The sequence below is a fragment of the Lygodium microphyllum genome, chromosome 7 (genome assembly GCF_053477565.2).
Source record: "Lygodium microphyllum isolate KBCC chromosome 7, Lygodium_microphyllum_v1.1.10, whole genome shotgun sequence".
Lineage (NCBI taxonomy): Eukaryota > Viridiplantae > Streptophyta > Polypodiopsida > Schizaeales > Lygodiaceae > Lygodium > Lygodium microphyllum.
Window position 1 is genome coordinate 127,050,175 of NC_141141.1, and position 20,961 is coordinate 127,071,135.

Genomic DNA, 20,961 nt, shown 5'->3' on the forward strand with positions numbered 1-20,961 from the left:
GATTCTTGTCTACGATGTTTTGGGAATTTCCTTGAACGGAGCAACTTGCCCCCCCTATCTTGAAAATATGTTGGAGAAGTCAGGTTGCACCACTTGTATAGTACTTCCCACAATACTTGCACATCCAATGATTGGAGAGGAGAGTGAGAGGCTTGAAACTTAGAGAGAGGAGGTAGGAATCAGGATAGGCTTGAATCTTGATAGATAGATCACTTGCTTGAGCAATGAAAATGCTTGTTGATTTGGTGTGGAAGGATGGAGGGGAGGAGCACCTCTTATAGGCTAGGGAAGAGCGCTAGTGAAACAAGAGAGGGATCCAAAGTGGAAGAAGAGAGAAGGCTCAAGAGTGTCAAAAAGCATTCAAGGCTAGAGCATGGGATCCAATGGTAATTGGCATCCAATGAGCAATGGACATCCAAAGGCAAGTGGCAATGGGCTGGCAAGTGTTCCACGTGGGCAAAACATGGGACAAAAACACCAGCAAAAAGTGCATAATTGACTTTGATTAGGATACGGAACATGCCAAACACAATGGCCAAAAAGGGGCATTATTTTTGTATGGATTTGTACCGTACCGTACCATAAGGAACAAACAAGTCCATATACTACATAGGAGGGCAACTATGATAAAGGATAATGTTAAACATCAGCATATTCAACATGACTAGGTCTACAATGGGACGTGTTTCAAAGCCCAAAATGCTCCTAAGCTTATAGAATTTATTAACATCATGTAAGCGGACTAAGAATAGTAGTATGGCTTTGTTGCAATTGTTGCAACAATTATTGCCAGATACTTGGTGACTTGATTATTTATCCTTTATATAATATGTACGGAGTTGTTACATCATGATTCAGTTAGTTTTGGTAGAGGCAAACAGGATGGGGGATTCGTATCTCAAGATGCATGCAGCGAGCAGTCATAGGTAGAGATGCCCTCCACTGTTCTTCAACACTTTGATGGACTACAGGTAATTCTGGAATGAGTGGTAACCCTTTTACCAATGCAAGAGGAGTGGATACACACTTCATGTGCTTCAACAAATTCCTACTCATGTATCCCTTCCTTAGAGATGTGAGGTTGTTTCTAAGTTTGTGAACGGCTTACAAACCTTTAATTCAGTTGATGTGAAAACATGGTTTTCCAATTCCTCAGAGCAAGCCATGCAGTCAGCTGCGACCTTTCAAAGGCAAGAGAAGAAGTACAAACTGTCTATCAAGTGCCCGGCTGCGTAAGCCAATGAGAAAGGCAAATCCAAGAGAAGTGAAGGAGACCTTCCATAAGAGCATGGCTCTTGGTGTTTGACAAATATTGCCCTCACAATGGATTTTTTGGGTGGTAATCAACTTGCCCGCATGGATTATGAGGTTGGCAGATACATAGATGTGCACTATTGGAAACAAATAGGTTTACTATGTTTTGTGCTTCACAATGAGATGTTATTTGCCTTGCACTAATATGTTCAGAGGTCTTCATCACACCAACATTTGAAGAGGTGTGCCCAAAATGCAGGGACTAACTGACTGGAAGGTGTAAGGAAGCCTGTTGTTGACACTAAAGGATCTTGTACCATGCATCTCTATGACTGTATTGCCAAGTAAATTAGCAAGAGGCAAAATTCCTTAAGGATTTCCATTTTTTTGGAACTCGAAATTTTGAACATTTTTTGGGAGGTACCTAATTTCTTGGACCCTCTCTTCTATTTATCTCTTGGGTCCTCTCTTGCATGTCATATCAATAAGTCAGAGCAATTACAGAGCCATGCTGTTCATCATGCCACCAGGCTCGTAAACACATCAGTCAGGGGAAAGAGACGCAGCCTGCAGGATTGTGGAAAACATATTTCCTATCTGCATTTTCTCTGGCACACATTGAGGTGGATGTTGAGGATGAGATCAGGGCTGGAAAATTCAATGCAGTTCAGGCTCCATCATGGGTCTTTATCTTTTGATAGTATCCTTAGGCTAAGGTTGAGGCCAAAATCTATGTTTGCCACCGATCTCAACAAACTTCCTGCATTTTCAGCTATTTAATTATTTCTTGGGAATTATTAAGTCTATTGTATACATTCAATTGACATTGCCCTAGAATGCTGACAGTTGGAACTGGCATTCCTCAATTTGCACATCTATTTTACAAGACTCTTTGTACAAATTAAATCAACATTGCCCTAGAATGCAAACATTTAGAGCTGGGTTTCCTCAATTCACACATATTAAAAATCAAGTTCAATGACGGCATATAGCCATTCTCCTTCAACTGCCTACTCATAGTCAATGTTTTCGCAGACATACGATTGCTTGGTGAGCACATAGTTTCACCCACCATAAACTCATGCATTTTATTATTAACTTCAATCCAAGCTGTTCCAGGCTTCTTCACCACATCATTGTGACGTTTAAGCTGACACAATTTGCTGACATTTTCCCAAAGGTGTGCATCAGCATACATTCTTGAGGTAAGTGCATATCCAGATGCATGAGTAGGATCTAGAATGGCGAGCTGATTGAAACACCGCCTGCCTACCTCTGTATTACCGTAGGTGTTGCAACCTATCAGTAACGACATCCACCCTACCGGATCCCTACCCATATTCTTACTACACTTCAGAATATCCTCTCCTTCACTCAAAAGTCCTGCACGACCGAGAAGATCAACCATGCTGTTGAAGTGTTGTATATTGGGAGTCACATCATAGTCTACTTCCATGGACTTGAAATACCTGCAACCTTCATCAATTAAGCCAGTATGCCTACATGCCATAAGAATAGCAAGAAAGATTACATCATCTGGTTGCAAGCCCTGCTGCTCAAAGTCCTTAATACAAAGAAGAGCTGATATATAATCACCACTCCTCGTATATCCCATTATCATTGCACCCCAAGAGATCACATCTTTATTTGGTAAATGATTGAACACTTTGCATGCCTCCTGTAAGTTCCCACACTTGGCATACGCATCGATAACAGCATTTCCAAGTGCCAATACTATTTCAAGTCCAATAGCAATAACATGGTTGTCGACAAGCTTCACCTCCTCAATTGCCCCTACATTGGCACATGCTTTCAAAATGCACAGTAATGTAGCATTATCTGGCAGTAAATGTTCTTCTCGCATTTTACCATAGTATTCAAGTGCAGAACAGTCATTGTACTGATCAACACATGTTGCAATCATGGTACCCCATAAAACAGCATCTTTTTCCTGGAGCTTTTCAAACACTTCCCGAGCATCGGCTAAGCTCCCACATTGAGCATACATGTCAACAAGGGTACTACCAAGTACAATATCTCTTTCAAGGCCACACAAAGCAATTTCTTCATGTATCAGCCTGCCTTTCTGTATCTTCTGAATGTCACTGCATGCTTTCAGGACACTAGAATAAATTAGCTTATCTGGCCTCACACTCTCCACCTGCATCAAAGAGAACCAATGCAAAGCAAGGAAACAATGATTATTTTGAACATATCCTGAAATCAGTGCACCCCAAGTAACAACATCTCGATTTGCTAGATTTTCAAACAATCTGCATGCATCTTCTAGATTTCCACATTTGCAATACATATCAACAAGTGCGTTCCCAACTATTAAATCTGATTCGAGCCCTAGTCTTATAATCTGCTTATGGATCAATCTACCTTTGAGTAATGCTCCTGTGCCACCACATGTTCTCAAAATGCATAAAAACGTGACTTTGTCTGGTGTCAAGCTTTGCTGTTGCATTCCCTGAAAAAGCTCAAATACCTCAAAACTAAGATCAAATTGAGCATAGCCAGAAATAATGGATGCCCAGGATATCACATTCCGGTCTGATAGACGGTCAAAGACCCTGCGAGCCTCTTCCAAGCTTCCACACTTCCCATACATGTCAACAAGGGCATTTCCAACAGCAACGTCAAATTCACCTTCATTTTTACTGATTTGATCATGTACCAGTCGCCCCTGTGTGAGGCATCGGACACTGGCACATGCTTTCAAGACAACTGAGAAAGTCTGTTTGACTGGCTTGATACCCTCCTGCTGCATTGACTGGTATAACGCTAGGGCCTGTGCACCATCTCCAAGGCCAGCATGTGCTGAGATGATAGCATTCCAAGTGTAGACGGTCCGTTTTGCAACATTTTGAAATGCAGAGTTTGCATCGGGGAGGCTCCCGCAGGAGGCAAAGAGCCTGATGAGGTGATCGCCCAAGACGGCGATTGTGTGGAGTCGATCGGAGACCATGAGGGCCTGCACCTGTCGGGCACCTGCAAGGTCTTTTCGTTTGGCACAAGCCTGCAAGAGGCCATAGATGTGATCTCTTGATACAGGTGTACTGTGTCCATCTTCCAACATGCCCGTTCACTCATCCTTGTGCCGCCGGGCCAGGCGATTGCACTGGCTCTTCCCTCAACTTGAAGCAGCTGCGATCTGCACACATACATGGGAGAAAAAAGAAACACCTACAGCATGAACACATGTATCAGGTTTTCATCATACATTTTGTGGGACGGCCCTGCAACTGACCTCTAACCTGTGATATTTACAGACCGATGATGCGATGGAAAAGGGCAGACGCTACTGGGTTTCTGCAAGGAGATTGCCATTTCCTGAGATGAAACCCTGGTGCTAGGATTATTCTCAAAACACCCCTCCCAAGAGCTGTTCTCATGGTGTTTAAAAATAATAATAATAAAAGTAAAGGTCGCCCCCTTCCCTTCCGGTTGGGAAACTTCTCACAAGGGTAGTTTTTTATTTTTGGGAGAAGGTTTCAACATTTGGGAAAAAGTGATGTATTTTAATATTTTCCTTGGAGATGTTTGTATGCGTTGTTGGGGAGTTGGCAGGGAGTTGAGGGTAGAATCCCCTTTGTGTCCTCAATTTGCTTTTGGAAATGGAGAACTCTTTGGAAACGAAACCCACACGTGAACAACTTGTGCTTGAGGTGCATGTAACATAATGGTGTTTAATCCTCCTCTCCCATAGGTGTGGTGGTGCCTTTTATTGCAAAGATGTGCACCATCTCTCTCTCTAAACACATTTTCTTCTGGCTATATATTGCAAACTTATAACTTGGTCCTTAAAATACTATATATATATATATATGTGTATATATGTATGTATCAAACACACACTTTTTTCATCTCTTCTTTCTCTTACTCCAATTTGTGTGTGGGTGTGTGTGTGTGTGATAAACACTTACGTAACCATCTAAGATTGATTTCCATCCATATAAACTCTTACTTTATCTTAACATGGCTAGTGAATACTCCTAAAGTTTAAATCTTTTAAAGATCAAGGTGGCATATGTTGAGAAACACAGATCTAGAGATATGTTAGCTATAGCAAACGGAGGTTATAAATATAAAACATGATTGATATAAAGAATCGTAACTCAAGTGAAATAGGTTCCAAGATAGATTAACTTGGACTCATAAACACAATCTTGAGTGACACAGAATGATAGTGCTATATGTCAAGATTGTGGGAGAGAAGGAAGGAGTCTCACTTGTAGCTTTCTTGCTTGCACAATAGGGAAATACACACACAGGTGGAGGCTGAAAATAGTTTTCCTCTTCTTAGTTGTGTAAGCCAAAAGAACTCTCATACAAAGAAATAGAAGAACCCTATATATGGGTCTCAAACCAAACTCAACTAACTAAGGTGGCATACTAACTGAGCCACGAACTAGAGTAGATAAGGATAGTTGTCATCTACCTATTATTCATAGGCGGTGTACCAACCGCATCTACAGCTAACAAGTCGGTGACATAAATGCACAACGGTCACCCTGGCATATCACGACTGGAGCTCGATATCTCAACACTCCCTCTCGAGCTCAATCCCAATTCCTGCACACCAAGCAGGTCTCTGAACTTGCGCAATTTCTCTGCACCTAATGCCTTCATGAATATGTCAGCTACCTGATCCTCTATGATGATATAAACTAGATCAATAAGACCTAGTAAAACCCTCTCCCGCACATAGTGATAATGCATCTCAATGTGCTTTGTTCTAGTATGATAGACTGGGCTACTTGCCAAGTGTATACTACTCATGTTGTCACAATAAATGACAACTGGCCCACCTGTAGACTGATGCATATTATAAAGTAGCTTATGCAACCAAGCTATCTCACATGCAGCCATTGCTGCGCCCTTGTACTCAGCCTCTATGCTCGACAAGGCAACTGTAGGTTGTTTCTTGCTGCTCCAAGTAACTGCAGCACTTCCAAACGAGAACACATATCCACTAGTAGATCGTCTATCAGAAATACTACCAGCCCAATCAGCATCAGTATATCCATGCAACTGTATTTGAACCCCTGTCTCATAAAGTAGTCCATACTGCAATGTGGACTTCACATACTTGAGTATGCATCTAGCCGCATCCAAATGCGGTTTCCTTGGAGCCTGCATAAACTGACTTACCAATCTAACAGCATAGCTCAAATCTGGTCTGGTAATAGTCATATAAATCAAACTTCCTACTATGCGTATGTACATAGTAAGGTCTTCTAGAAGCTCACCTGCATCTGCGCTCAGCTTCACATTCTGCTCCAAAGGAACTGAAATAGGCTTACAGCCTGTCATCCCATATTTGGACAGCATGTCCAATCCATACTGCCTCTGCAAGAGCCGTATCCCACTTGGTGATCTAATCACCTCAATGCCCAAGAAGTAACGCAGCTCTCCCAAATCCTTCATGTCAAACTTCCGCTTCAATAGCATTTTCACATGAAGGATATCTTCATCACAGTCACCTGTCATAATCAAATCATCAACATAAATGATAAGTAGCATAATACCTTTCTCTGTTTTTCTCACATAAAGTGAAAAAACTGCCTTGGAAATCTGAAAGCCAATAGTGACAAGATACTGTTCTATCTTGTCAGATCATGCTTTCGGTACTTGCTTCAAGCCATACAAGGCTTTCTTCAACCTGCAAACAAACTCAGGATGAACAGCATGCACATAACCTAGTGGCTGCTCCATATAGACCTCTTCTTGCAAATCACCATGCAAGAAGGTATTCTTTACATCCATCTGATGTAAAGACCATCCCTTTGATGCAGCCATAGCAATGACTGCTCTTATGGTTGCCATCCTTGCAACCGGACTGAATGTTTCTTTATAATCAATGCCATATGTTTGTGCATATCCCTTGACTACTAATCTTGCCTTGTATCTGTTCACAAAACCATCTGCATTGTGCTTCACCTTATAAACCCACTTACAGCCAATTGCATTCTTACCTTTAGATAAAGGTACCAATTTCCATGTAGCATTTGCTTCCAAGGCATCCATTTCTTCATCCATGGCTTTCTCCCATTTTTCTTTTCCCATGGCTTGCTCAAAAGAAGTGGGTTTTGGTTCCTGTATCACTTTGACCATATAGGCATAGTGAATGGCTGTAAATCCATCATATTTCAGCCTATCCATAGGATACCTAGCTCTGGTAGACCTTGCAAAGTAGGTTCACTCCCAGGTGCTCTCAAAACATCCTTGGTCTTTCTTACTCCAGGTGTAACAATAGAAGGAATACCCAACTCATCATCAATGCTCTGTTCTGAGCCACTGGATTCACCATCCACATAAGAGTGACCTGCATTCACATCAAACATGGGCTGATCTACCTTCTCTTTTCCTTTTCGTGAAACCTGCATACCACTATCTGCATTGCTTTGAGAAGATTCTCCTGATCTCAATCTGCCTGTCCATGGCGAAGAATGTGAACCACTGCTAGAGGACGCTCCAGGTCCACTAATATCTTGTGATTGCTTCTGTGAATTCTGTGCAGCATTACCATTTTTTGCATCTACATTATCAATCACATTTACTAGTTTATACCAGCTACTCATCTCATTAAAAAAAATATCTCTGTTCACTGTAAACTTACGAGTAGAAGGGTTATAGCATCTATACCCTTTTTGCTGTAGAGAATAACCAATAAAGATGCACTTCTCAGCTTTTGGATCCAACTTGGATCTCAACTCATTTGGCACATGAACATAGGCAATGCAACCAAAAATCTTCAAATGAGAAATATCTGGTTTCCTACCAGTATACCTCTTTTCTGGAGTCATCCCATGTATTGCTGTAGTGGGAGTCATGTTCATTATGTAGACTGCTATAGCAACTACTTCAGCTGGCAAGTCTTTTTCATTGAGCATGGCACGAGATACCTCTCCAATATGCCTGTTTTTCCTTTCTGCAATTCCATTTTGTTGTGGGGTATGACTGCATGAATATTGTTGCTTTATCCCATGCTCCTGCAGGAACCTTGCAAACTCATTTGAGAGGTACTCTCCCCCTCCATCTGACCTTAGGCATTTTATTTGCAGGCCTGTTTCTTTTTCAACCATAGCTTTAAGAATTTTGAAATGCCCAAAAACTTCACTTTTCTTTTTCATAAAATACACCCAAACTTTTCTGCTATAGTCATCAATAAAACTAACAAAATAATGACAGCCTCCAAGAGATGCAGCTTTAGTAGTCCACACATCAGAGTGGATTAATTCAAATAACTTCTTACTCTCTTGAACATGTCTAGGAAATGGTTTCCTTGCCTGTTTTCCAAATTGACAGGCTTCACATACCTTATGCATTTCTACAACCTTGAATTTAGGCAATCCTGCAATAATATTTTGGGCCTACATTGATTTAAGTCGTTGTACATTAACATGACCAATGCGTTTATGCCAGATATCAATATCTGCAACTACATCGGTCCCATGTGCAAACATTGCTGCACTCAATTCAGGCATGTCTGCATCCAACGTAAACATTCTGCCATTCTTATTTCCTTTTGCTATCAAGCAACCTTTATTTTTCATATCCTCAACAAAGCATCCATGAGGATTAAATCTGACCTGCAAGCCCTACTCAACCATTTGACCAAAACCAGATTCTTGGTGATATTCGGGACATGAAATACATCGGACAGGTATTTCTTTTTCCCATCCTGCATAGACAAAGGAATTTTTCCAATCTGTACAATAGGATGTGCAGTATCATCACCAGTCTCCACAAATCCTGGTTTTTCCATTTTCCTTGCATCCTCCATCCATTCTGCATGACCTGTCATGTGGTTTGATGCACTTGAGTCAACATACCATACATCATTGCTTTCTTTTGCACTTGTCACAAAATTGTTCATGTGCTATACCATAAACAAATGCTCATTTTTGTCATCACCATGTCTACTAGAAGATGCATAATTCCCTTGTTGCAATTTTTCATTCATGATATCATTCTGCTTTTTATAGCAGTCTTTAGCCATATGACCCATTTTACCACAGTAGTAGCATTCAACATTACTGTTTGCATTTTGGCTTCTTTGCCATCCACCACGACCTCTTTGGCTCCCCCTGCCTCTAGAGTTACTACGTCCTTCTCCATAGGACTGGTTTTCTTGAGTTTGCTGCATATTCTGATTTCTACCACGGCCTCCAGATCGGCCTCCTCTACCTTTGCCTCTACCTCTTCCAGCATTTGAGTAGAAGACAGCTTCTTTTGAAGTTCCTCCTGAAGAAGATGCACCACCATTTCTCTGCACCTCAGAAATTAGAAGAGCAATCAACTCCTCAAAATCAGGAAATCTTTCACGGACGGAAATGGATGTTCGAAACTGTGCATAATCCTTTCCTAGACCATTCAAGGTCACAGAAACTAAATCATCATCTTCCATTGGCGACCTAATGGAAGCAAGTGCATCTGCAATCTTCTTCACCTTCATGTGGTAGTCATTGATGCTCATATTTTCTCTTTGCACATTGTGCAACTCTTGCTTGAGCTGCATTTTCCTGACTTGCGTATTTGTGCTTACATTTTTGACAAAGTATCACATGCCTCCTTTGGCGTACTTGCATCTTGAATATGCACAATCATAGAGTCTGAAATGCTGATAGACAGCCAGTACATAACTTTCTTGGCTCTCTCATGCCATGCTTTAAATGCTTGCATTTGCTGTTGATTGGGAACATCAGGAATAACTAGTTCTTCTTCATTTCCTGCAACGAATTTCCAATATCCTTTCCCATAAGGAAATTCGTCATTCTAAACTTCCATGCTTGGAAGTTGTTTTTGTCAAGCTTTTCAGTGACAATCTGTGAAAGAGAATCAGACGCCATTACAGAACACTGCAAAAAATTCTGTCACTGCAAAGAACACAGCTTCAGTCTCACAAGGGTAAATCTGCAAAACTAACGAAAGTGGTAATTGACCACACAGTCACTTCCTACTGACGATTTTGCATCAACAGACAACAAGGATAATTCTGCAACTCCCAATGTCTCTGTGCACAAGCATACGATGCAATTTCTACAGTAACTTTTCACCGACCTGTAGAACAGTGGTCGCACAGCATAAAACAGAGCCTTTTCCTGAGTGCGTGCAAAAAACTTCCGCCTCCAAAACAAGTCCCGAAATGGCCTCAAATCAAAAAAATAGAGCAACCTAGGGCTAAAGGCCTATCCCGCAGCATATACTGCCCTCTTGCTACACCGCGAAGGGCGTCTCAATCTAAGACAATGCACTCTTGCACTTTTCGGCTGTGCTACCTGCAGAGACTTGCTCCCAAAACAGAAAATGAAAGCAACACTGCTCCTCTTACCAGAATACCGTGAACTTGGTTTGCTTTCCTGAGCTCCTTACCACGAACAAGGCTCTAATACCATGTCAAGATTGTGGGAGAGAAGGAAGGAGTCTCACTTGTAGCTTTCTTGCTTGCACAATGGGGGAATACACACACAGGTGGAGGCTGAAAACAGTTTTCCTCTTCTTAGTTGTGTAAGCCAAAAGAACTCTCATACAAAGAAATAGAAGAACCCTATATATGGGTCTCAAACCAAACTCAACTAACTAAGGTGGCATACTAACTAAGCCACGAACTAGAGTAGATAAGGATAGCTGTCATCTAGCTATTATTCATGGGCGGTGTACCAACCGCATCTACAGCTAACAAGTCGGTGACATAAATGCACAATGGTCACCCTGGCATATCACGACTGGAGCTCGATATCTCAACACTATATCTTTGAAATGAGTGTCAAGTACATGGCCTTTATAGCTTTTTGGATAGCACCACTCTCCTCACTGTGCATATGGGATTCTGTCATCTTCTTCCTAGAGCATACATCATGTTAAAATGTTGGATCTAGAGCATGGCAGGAGCTATGGAGGTTGGAAGATGAAGACTAAATTCATGTTGACATAGACAATGAGTAGACAACTATTACACAAGTGAATTAGGTTACAAGATGGAAGCTTGGACTCATAAAGACAATCTTGTGTATTGAATTGACAATGACACTAATTGAAAGAGGAAAGCATCATGATATTGTATTTATCATTATGAAAGTGATAGTCAAGGACAATGCTTTATAGAAGTTGGGTTGTTCCACTCTCTTCACTATGCATATGGGATTCTGGACATCTCTTCCTGGAGCATACATCATTTGTCTTTTTTTCAACACCCCCCTCAAATGATGAGTCCCTATACTTGTCGGCTTTTGCTCCCCCTACATGGTGACATGGCCCGGGAGACTAGCTCATAGGCAACCTAGGCAAGTTAAAGCTTGAAACTTTACATCCTTGGCAATGATTTTTACAAAGCAAATCCACTAAGGGAAAAATAGAGATTCACTATGGGAAAAACATATGAAAGATACAATGAAATTTCTTTAGAACAATCTATTAGAATGGTTGCTGGTAGTGGAAGCATCTTCTTCTTCTTCTTCTTCTTCATTCGTGAACTGGTTCTGGTGGTGATCATTTTGCATATGATGTGCTCTTTTCTTGTGTAAACATTCACTAGATGTATGGCCAGTCTTGCAACAATAATGACATATAATCCGATCCTTGTTGTTGTTGGTGTTGAGTCCTCGACCACGGCCTCTTACTCCATAAGTGCCCTTGGTATATAAGAGAATGTTGTTGGTGGTGTGTTCCTTTGTATCCTTGCTTTTAACTTTGCTTTCTCCATCAAGTAGTGAGTGCTCAATATCTTTAAGTGAGAGACTTGGAACATTACTTAGGGTGGATACAAGATTCTCATATGGATCTTTATTTGCACTTGCAAGCAGTATGTCCATTGCTTGATCTTCATCAATATTCATCTTAAGAGTTGCAAGCTAGGTTTTTAGGCTCTTGAACTTGTTAATGTGTATGGTCATGGAAGTACTATCTTTCATATCCAGTTTATTAAACTGCATGAGTAATTTTACCTTTGAATTCTTTGCTTGGGTATCAAAGATCCTGTCAAGTTCCTCCCAAGTAGTTCTAGCATCTTTGATGCCAGAGATATGATGTAGCCCATCATCACTTAGTCCCTAGGCAATGATGCCTAGTGCCTTGTTATTCATCTTTTTCCATTCTTTGGTTTTTGGTGGAGCTACTACAAGGATCCTGCTTTCTGAATCTTCCTTTTCACCATTTGCATCACCTTCATCATCTTCAAAGAGATCCCAGAGGTCTTTTCTCATGAGGTGGTACATGGTCTTTTTCTTCCAGGTATGGAAGCCTTCTCCATTAAACTTTGCTATTTGTTAGAGCTCTGCCATTTTTTATCAGTAGCAAATCAGTCGGCAAAGAGTTGTACTTCAATGTGTTAAGAGATACAAGATTATTAATATTTAACAACATTACATGAGTATTAAAAAGATACTATCTTGGAGCTCAATGTTGGATGTTGATGCTTAATCTTCTTCTTGCTTTGTTGATTTAGTGTGATGCTTTGTTGGAAATTAAGTGCTCAGTAAGACTAGAGTGATAGAGTCTTCAGTGGACTGAGAGGAGTAAGAAAATGAAAGGTTTTATGACCTTGAAGATCAATGGCTATGGCTGCCCTTAGAGATGACAGTTAGGGTTTCTTAGATTGTGATCAATAGAGAGAGTATTTTCAAGAACCCTCTTAGGTGAGGTTAGCCCACTTTTGGGGGGCTACCAAAGCCCTATGGTGGCAACACAGATCGGGCAGCGTGGAGATGATGATAGTCGTACGATCAACATGGATGTAGTTTAGGACAACAAGAAAGAATTTCGACAATGCTGGCTTTTGCAGTGCGCAATGTCAATGTGTGAAGTGATAGGATGGTGCACTTGAGCAAAGGGAAAGATCTCCAAGAGAAATTGTGTGGAGATATTGATTGTGGAGAGAGATCTAGGTGCTGTAAGCAAACAATGTATTGATATCCATGGCAGCCATGAAAGCTCCAGTGAAGGTGAATATGAAGCTAGAGTAGGAAATGAAGTCTTGAGCCGATACCAAGCCGGGTAGAAGTGAAAGGGAGATGCAGAAGTAGAGTGAGGAGCTGACCATGCTCAGTTGAGCTCTGATACCATGTTAAAATGTTAGATCTAGAGCATGACAGGAGCTATGGAGGTTGGAAGATGAAGACTAAATTCATGTTGACATAGACAATGAGTAGACAACTATTACACAAGTGAATTAGGTTCCAAGATAGAAACTTGGACTCATAAAGACAATCTTATGTATTGGACTGATAATGACACTAACTGAAAGAGGAAAGCATAATGATATTGTATTCATCATTATGAAAGTGATAGTCAAGTACAATGCTTTATAAAAGTTGAGTTGTTCCACTCTCCTCACTGTGCATATGGGATTTTGGACATCTATTCTTGGAGCATACATCATTTTTCTATTTCTCAACATATCATATGTCCATCTTCCATACAAAGCTACTTATGGGCAAGCCTCTTTTGGGCACACATTCAGCCTCTATGGACATACATATTAAGCATCATTTGAAATTTCTGCTGCTAACAACAAAAAATTTTCCTTAGTGGACATGTTTTTCCCATAGCGGATCTCTATTTCCCACAGTGGATCTTGTTTCCCATAGTAGATGCAAAAACCCTTACCAAAATGTAAAGTTTCAAGCCTTAACTTGATAGGTATATTGCTGTGACTTGACATGACTTGCTGAACCATTACATAGATTTTGGGATACATAGATTTTGCAGTTCCATTTGGCCTTGTGAAATCCTTACATTTCTTTGGGCATACAAGATGGATACATTTTTCTTTGGATGGCTTTCGGACTTGCTGGAATACATGGCTTGGTATCACATCTCTTATCCAGCCCTCAGCTACTTTGTTCAATTTCTCCTTTATAGCAGCCAATATTTCCTTGAGATCACCATCATACTTATAGAGTTCCAGTTCATCACCTCCAAGTATCTTATCAAAAACCTACTTTTCTATCTTCCATCCCCCTACTGAATTTGCAAAGTACACATTGCAGAAGTGACAAATAAAAGTAAGAGGATCTTTTTCAGCAAGTTCATCTAAAGAGGGCTGAATAAGATAGCCCAGCTTCACCAAGTTTAGGAATATCATAGCCTTGAATTTTAAACCATTCCAAGTCTTTTGAGAGCCAAGCATACCTTTCCAAACCTGTGTTTCTAAATTCTGCATAGATTTGATGCGGAGCTTTATTCACTATGCTTTCCATCGTATCATATACATCCTTACTATCGACAAGGAATTTGATGTAGCCTTTGATAGACGAATCCCATTTGACCAGAGGCTTGTCATCCTTTTCTGCTTCTTTCTCTAATTTTCTCTTATGGCCTTGCGCCTGCTGGGACTGTACAACTTTGCTCGTTTGACAATCTACCTTCAATGGCATTGGGGTTTGGCTTTGTGACGATGTTGTTACTTGCGCTACCTGCAAATCCATGCTCCCAAACCATAGCCATAGCCATTATGATGAGAAACTAGCCCACTGGCTTTGAGGATTTGTTTAGTGCAATAGAACACACTTTAAGATAAAAAATTAGATCCTTTAGGTCTTCCTTGACCATCTGCGAATCACCATTGGGCCTTTCGCAGGTTTCATAATTTGCAGGATGATGACATAACCCATTATGTTGCATATGTGCACAATAGCTCAAAAAATTCAGCTTGTGAATTCTCACTAGTGTTTTCCATGAGATCTTGGATATCCCTTTCTTTAGAAGCCCAAGTAGCAATGCTTTTAAGGACTTAATCCTGAACAGAGCCATTGTTCCATTGAACTTCTGATGCTTTGTTCAAATTGGAAATGAGCATTGGAATGGAAGTGGACTTGTACAAGGAGAGAATGAAAAAGGGACAAATTGTAGAGCTTGCAAAGACAAAGAAATCACACCACTAGCTACCTAGCTTAGCCATGGCTCTGATACCATGTTGAGAAATACGGATCTAGAGCTATGCTAGCTATGGCGAATGGAGGTTATAAATATAAAACATGATTGATATAAATAATTGTAACTCAAGTGAATCAGGTTCCAAGATAGATTAACTTGGACTCATAAATATAATATTGAGTGACACAGAATGATAGTACTATATCTCTAAAATAAGTGTTAGGTACATGCCTTGATAGCTTTTTGGATAGCACCACTCTCCTCACTGTGCATATGGGATTCTAAGCCTCTTTTGGGCACACATTCAGCCTCTATGGGCATACATATTAAGCATCATTTGCTATTCTCAACAGCATATAATCATCCATAAAGTTATCCTCATGTGTTTTGTGCTCAAATCATAGATAACATGAACAATCCATATAAAATATAGATATGATATGACAATTTTATTTTATTACATGGTAGCAAGCTTTAAAAGAGTGAGAAAGGGTTTGGCAGAAGGGAGGTGAGGAGATGGTATGCAAAATGTGCATATCAAATTATGTATTTCGAGTGGACTCAAAATTTGCACAAACTTCTAAAGCCTCTCCTTAATAAGAAGTATCTTACTACTATATTATTTTAGTTGTAGGTTCCAAACCTCCCTTTTTTAAATTAAAAACCCCGCCCCTCCCCTCTCTCATACATGTAATCTGTCCTTTTCTCTTCCCCCTCCCCTTTTTAATTAAAGCCCTCCCCCCATTTCTCTCTCATTATAGGTCCTAGGCTCTCTCTCTCTCTCTCTCTCTCTCTTTTAGATGAAACTTTTTAATTTAAACTTTTATTTTAATTAAAATTTTTAAAATTTTTTAATGTAAAGTTTTTTTAATATAGTTTTTGGTACACTTTGAGAGAGAGAGAGAGAGAGAGGAAGGAAGGATAAGCAGAAGAAATAGAAAAGGACGGAGAGAGGGGAGGGAAAGAGGAAAGAGAATAGTCTTTTTTAAATTAAAAAATTTTTAATATAGTTTTTTACTTAGAGAGAGACAAAGGGGAAATACATAATTTGAAAGAGAGAGAAAATAGGGGGAGAGAAAGGGGAAGAGAGGAAAGAGAACAATAGAGATAGAAGAGAAAATATAGAGAGAGAAAAGAGAGTGAAAGAAAAAAAAAATTGAAAGAAAAAAAGAGGAAAAGAAAAATAAGGGGAGAGAGAGAGAGAGAGAGAGAGAGAGAGAGAGAGAGAGAGAGAGAGAGAGAGAGAAAGAGAGAGAGAGAGAGCTAAAAAGAAAGAAGAGGAGAGAGAGTGAGAGGGGGAACTGAGAGAAAGAATTTATAAAGAGAGGAAATATAGAATCACAGAGAGAGAGAGAGAGAGAGAGAGAGAGGAGAAGAAAAAAGGAAATTAAGAGAGGAGGGAGGAGGGAGAAGAAGAGGGGGAAGAGAAGAAAAGGGGAGAGAGAGAGAGAGAGAGAGAGAGAGAGAAGAAGAAGAAGAAAAAGAAGAAGAAGAAGAGAGAATTTCAACATAGAGAGAGAGAGAATTATAGAGAAAAGAAAGATAAAATGTAAAAGAAAGAGAAAAGAACAAAATTTAAAGAGAAAATGAAGAGAGAGAGAGAAGAAGAAGAAGAAGAAAAATATATTATTTTTTGGTTGTAGGTTCGAAAAACTCCGAATCTCTAAAGGGCTTCTTGAACCTACCCCTTTTTCTAAACCTCCCTGTTTTTAAATTAAAACCCCCTCCCCTCCTCTCTCTCACATGTGTAATCTCTCCTTTTCTCTTCCCCTAGGCCTTCCCTTTTTACTTAAAGCCCCCCCTTCTCTCTCTCTCTCTCTCTCTCTCTCTCTCTCTCTCTCTCTCTCTCTCTCTCTCTCTCTCTCTCTCTCTCTCTCTCTCTCTCTCTCTCTCAAATTGAAACCCCTTCCCCTCTCTCTCACGTATAACAAGGTTCAGGAAAGAGCGGGTTCGCTTCAACCTAGAACTTGTTCACCTTGACAAAAATCCTTCTCAATTCTTTGGAAGAAGGAAATAAATCCTCTTCAATTTTCTCAAAATATAGTTATTGTCTCAATAGGGGATACTTCACTCTCAGATGATGATGAAAAGGATTTACTTCCTCTTCCTCAAATTTTTTTTCCTGAATCCTGACGTATAATATCTTTGTTTCTCTTCCCCCTCCCGTTTTTAATTAAATTCCTCTCCTCTCCCCCTCTCTCTCTCATGTGTAGGGCCTAGGGTTTTTTCTATCTTTCTCTTTTCCCTCTCCTTTAATTAAATGAAAATTCTCTCTCTCTCTCTCTCTCCCTTTCCTTATTTTTCTTTTCTTTTTTTTTTTTACTTTTAAGTTTTTTTCTCTTGCTCTCTTTTCTCTCTATATATTTTTTCTTCTCTCTCTATTTTTCCAAAACCTACCCCCTTTTCCAAACCTCATTTTTAAAAATTAAAACCCCCTCCCTTCCCCTCTCTCACAAGTGTAATCTCTCATTTTCTCTTCCCCTTCCCCTTTTTCATTAAAGCCCTCACTCTCCCCTCTCATTGTAGGCCCTAGGCTCTCTCTCTCTCTCTCTCTCTCTCTCTCTCTCTCTCTCTCTCTCTCTCTCTCTCTCTCTCTCTCTCTCTCTCTCAAATTAAAACCCCTTCCCATCTCTCTCACATATAATCTCTCCCTTTCTCTTCCCCCTCCCATTTTTAATTAAATTTCTCCCCCTCCCCCCTTTCTCTATCATGTGTAGGGCCTATGTTTTCTCTCTCTCTCTCTCTCTCTCTCTCTCTCTCTCTCTCTCTCTCTCTCTCTCTCTCTCTCTCTCTCTCTCTCTCTCTCTCTCTTTCCCTCTCCTTTAATTAAATCAAACCTATTTTTAAATCAAAACTCACTCACTCTCTCTCTCTCTCTCCCTTAGGTGAAACTTTTTAATTTAAACTTTCCTTTTAATTAAATTTTTTTTAAATATTTTTTTAAATTTATTTATTTTGGATATAGTTTGTCACACACTTTGAGAGAGAGAGAGAGAGAGAGAGAGAGAGAGAGAGAGAGAGAGAGAGAGAGAGAGAGAGAGAGAAGAAGAAGAAGAAGAAGAAGAAGAAGAAGAAGAAGAAGAAGAAGAAAGATAATAGTCTTTTTTAAATTAAACTTTTTTTAATATAATTTTTGACCCAAAGAGAGATAGAGTAGAAATATATAATTTGAAAGAGAGAGAAAATGGGGGAAAGAAAGGGGAAGAGAGGAAAGAGAAAAGTAGAGAGAAGAAAAAATATATAGAGAGAAAAGAGAGTGAGAGAAAAAAAATTGAAAGAGAAAAAGAGAGAAAAAGAAAAATAAGGAGAGAGACCGAGAGAAAGATACAAAGAGAGCAAAAAAGAAAGGAGAGAGAGAGAGAGAGGAACAAATAGAAAGAAAATTATAGAGAGAGGAAATATAAAATTTAAGAGAGAGAGAGGGGGAGAAGAAGACGGGAGAGAGAAGAAAAGGAGAGAGAGAGGGAAGAAGAAGAGAGAGAATTTGAAGTTAAAGAGAGAGAATTATAGAGAGGGGGAAGATAAAATTTAAAAGAAAGAGAAAATAAAAAATTTAAGGAGAGAATAAAGAGAGAGAGAGAGAGGAAAAAATGAAAAAAGAGGAGAGGGAAGAGGAAGGTGGTGGTGGCAAAAACCATAATGGAAAAGCCCATGTCTCTGCTCTAAAGCATGGAGAGATTTGGCTAGTTGAGGAGATGATTTTTACGCATTGATGTTATTTAGATCAAACTCCCGCAAGTGTTATTTAGTCCACCCAACTTTCAAAACTACATGTATTTGCTCTTTCATTATATTATGCACACCCAAGCTCTATTTATTCTTGTGTTTTCAAACATGCATATGCAAGCTATGTTTATTTTGCTAGACTTCTCACAAAAGACCCACACCATAAAAATATTTTTCATGAAAATATTTCCAAAACAAGAAAGGAAAAGAAAATAACCTTAGACTCTTAGTTGATTTGATCGGTATGATCCTATTTCCAAGAGAAGGAGAAGTGGAGGAAGACAAAGAGAGTGGTAGATTAACCTCAGGTTAAAGCCTTTAGAGGAGAGAGAGAGAGACTAGAGAGAGGATGCTTGAAGTTTACAAACACGGAGAGAGAGAGAGAGAGAGAGAGAGAGAGAGAGAGAGAGAGAGAGAGAGAGAGAGAGAGAGAGAGAGAGAGAGTTGAGAGAGGGGGTTTCCCAGAGGCTTGAGGTGTACACAATCGTCTTTCTTTTATGATGGCACAAACCCCATGCAACCTCTCCCCTATGCTCCATTGTTAAAGATCTCCCCTTTCAATCAAGAGCACCCCAAAGTTGAAAAAGGCCCCACTACCCTATTTGCAAGTGTAGTCATGGGCAAGGTTACACACACCTGGTGCACAAATCAGATGTTGTATGCGTATGTAGCGAGTGTCGGAAGGTCCCCAAGAACAAAGAACTCTACTTTAAGCTCAAAAAATAAGAAGATAGATTTGCACAATATGAGGCAAAAATACCAATTGGGCACAATCTCCTCCCATGCCTTGTGTGAGTGCTTCACATAAATTTATTCATCTCAAAGCTCAAAAATAGCCAAATTTTACAATAAGCATGCTTTAGATTTTGTGTTTGCTTTTGTCCAAATAAAGAATAAAGCGGTTGGATGGCCCAAGAGTCGGGATGTGCCCAAATACAATGTCCAATAATGAAATATTTAAACCGTGCGCATACAAAATAATAAATATTAATTTGAATACATGCTATCGCCCAGTGGTATCCCCGTCAACTTCTCGCACAAGGAATCCACCTTGTGTACGAGCCCCGGCAAATAAAAATAGTTTTACAGAATCCATCGCAAAACCTCATGGAATCCACTGTGGAATAAAAACTCACAGAATCCATCATGGAATATTTCTCTTGGCATCATACCCCCCGGGGTAAGCACTTAGGTCACGTGCATGCATCCATTGGGTCTCTTCAATAGGATGATTTTTAAACTTAACTAAATATCTAGAGTATCTGCGGCCTGTTCTAGTGGTCATAAAGTGAGTGTCTACAATAGTTTCAGGCTCAAGGATTTCAGTTTCTTCTTCTAACAAAGGAGGGTTTTCATAGACAGGGTGAACATGTAATTGCCCTTTAAAAGGTCGTAACAAACTGATATGAAACGTATTGTGGATTTTCTCGTGTTGGGATAATTGTAATTTAAATGCATTATCATTGATTTTGTGAATGATTTTGAAAGGTCCATAAAATCTAGGTGCTAACTTAACAACATGGTGTTTCTCAACACTTTGTAATCTTCTCTTTTCGATGTGTAACCAAACATAATCATCAACTGTGAAACTCATAGCTTTTCTTTTCTTGTTGGCTTGTTTAATGTATGATTGTTGGGCTTTCGCAATTATGTCGTTGACTTCAGCAGAAATAGTAGCATGCATATTGGCAATATCATCAGTAGCTTTAACTTTGTTTGACAATGATGTAACAGGTGTAAGCAATCTATGTCTCCATAAATGATTTCAAAATGTGCTTTCTGTGTAGTTGTATGTTGTGTATTATTGTATGTAAACTGAAGTAAATGCAAGTGTGTATCCCATGTTTGTGGTTTTGAAATTGTGTATGCATGCAAAAGATCTAAAAGTGTACTTGTTAATAGCTTCTGTTTGCCCATTTGTTTCAATATGAAATGCAGATGAAAAATCAATCATTGTACCTAAATTAGCAAACAAAGTAGTCCAAAAATTATTGTAGAATCTAGAATCACGGTCAGAAATAATAACTTTTGGCAAACCATGGTTAGTGAAAATAATTTTCAAAAACAATTGAGCAGCTTGAGATGCAGTTAATGTTTTCT

At 39.6% G+C, this 20,961-nt stretch overlaps 1 protein-coding gene and 1 pseudogene across 3 annotated transcripts; both read right to left on the reverse strand.

The window, feature by feature from the left end:
- Positions 1 to 743: 743 nt before the first annotated feature.
- Positions 744 to 4,701, reverse strand: LOC148033928 (pentatricopeptide repeat-containing protein At2g33680-like). 3 transcript variants are annotated; one of them, XM_087681912.1, is made up of 2 exons: positions 4,515 to 4,701; positions 744 to 4,411 (listed from the first exon to the last, which is right to left on the reverse strand). In XM_087681912.1, exon 2 carries the CDS (start codon positions 4,334 to 4,336, stop codon positions 2,156 to 2,158), a length of 2,181 nt encoding a protein of 726 aa, XP_087538038.1. In that variant the 5' UTR covers positions 4,337 to 4,411; positions 4,515 to 4,701; the 3' UTR covers positions 744 to 2,155. The 3 variants fall into 3 exon arrangements, with proteins under 3 accessions (XP_087538038.1, XP_087538040.1, XP_087538039.1); XM_087681914.1 differs by having other exon boundaries at positions 744 to 4,443; XM_087681913.1 differs by having other exon boundaries at positions 4,508 to 4,701.
- Positions 4,347 to 14,636, reverse strand: LOC148033929 (heme oxygenase 1, chloroplastic pseudogene; annotated as a pseudogene).
- Positions 14,637 to 20,961: the final 6,325 nt, after the last annotated feature.

Coding starts and splice junctions, on each gene's coding strand:
- LOC148033928 (XM_087681912.1), bottom strand. CDS start 4,336: ATGTTGGAAGATGGACACAGTACACCTGTATCAAGAGATCACATCTAT.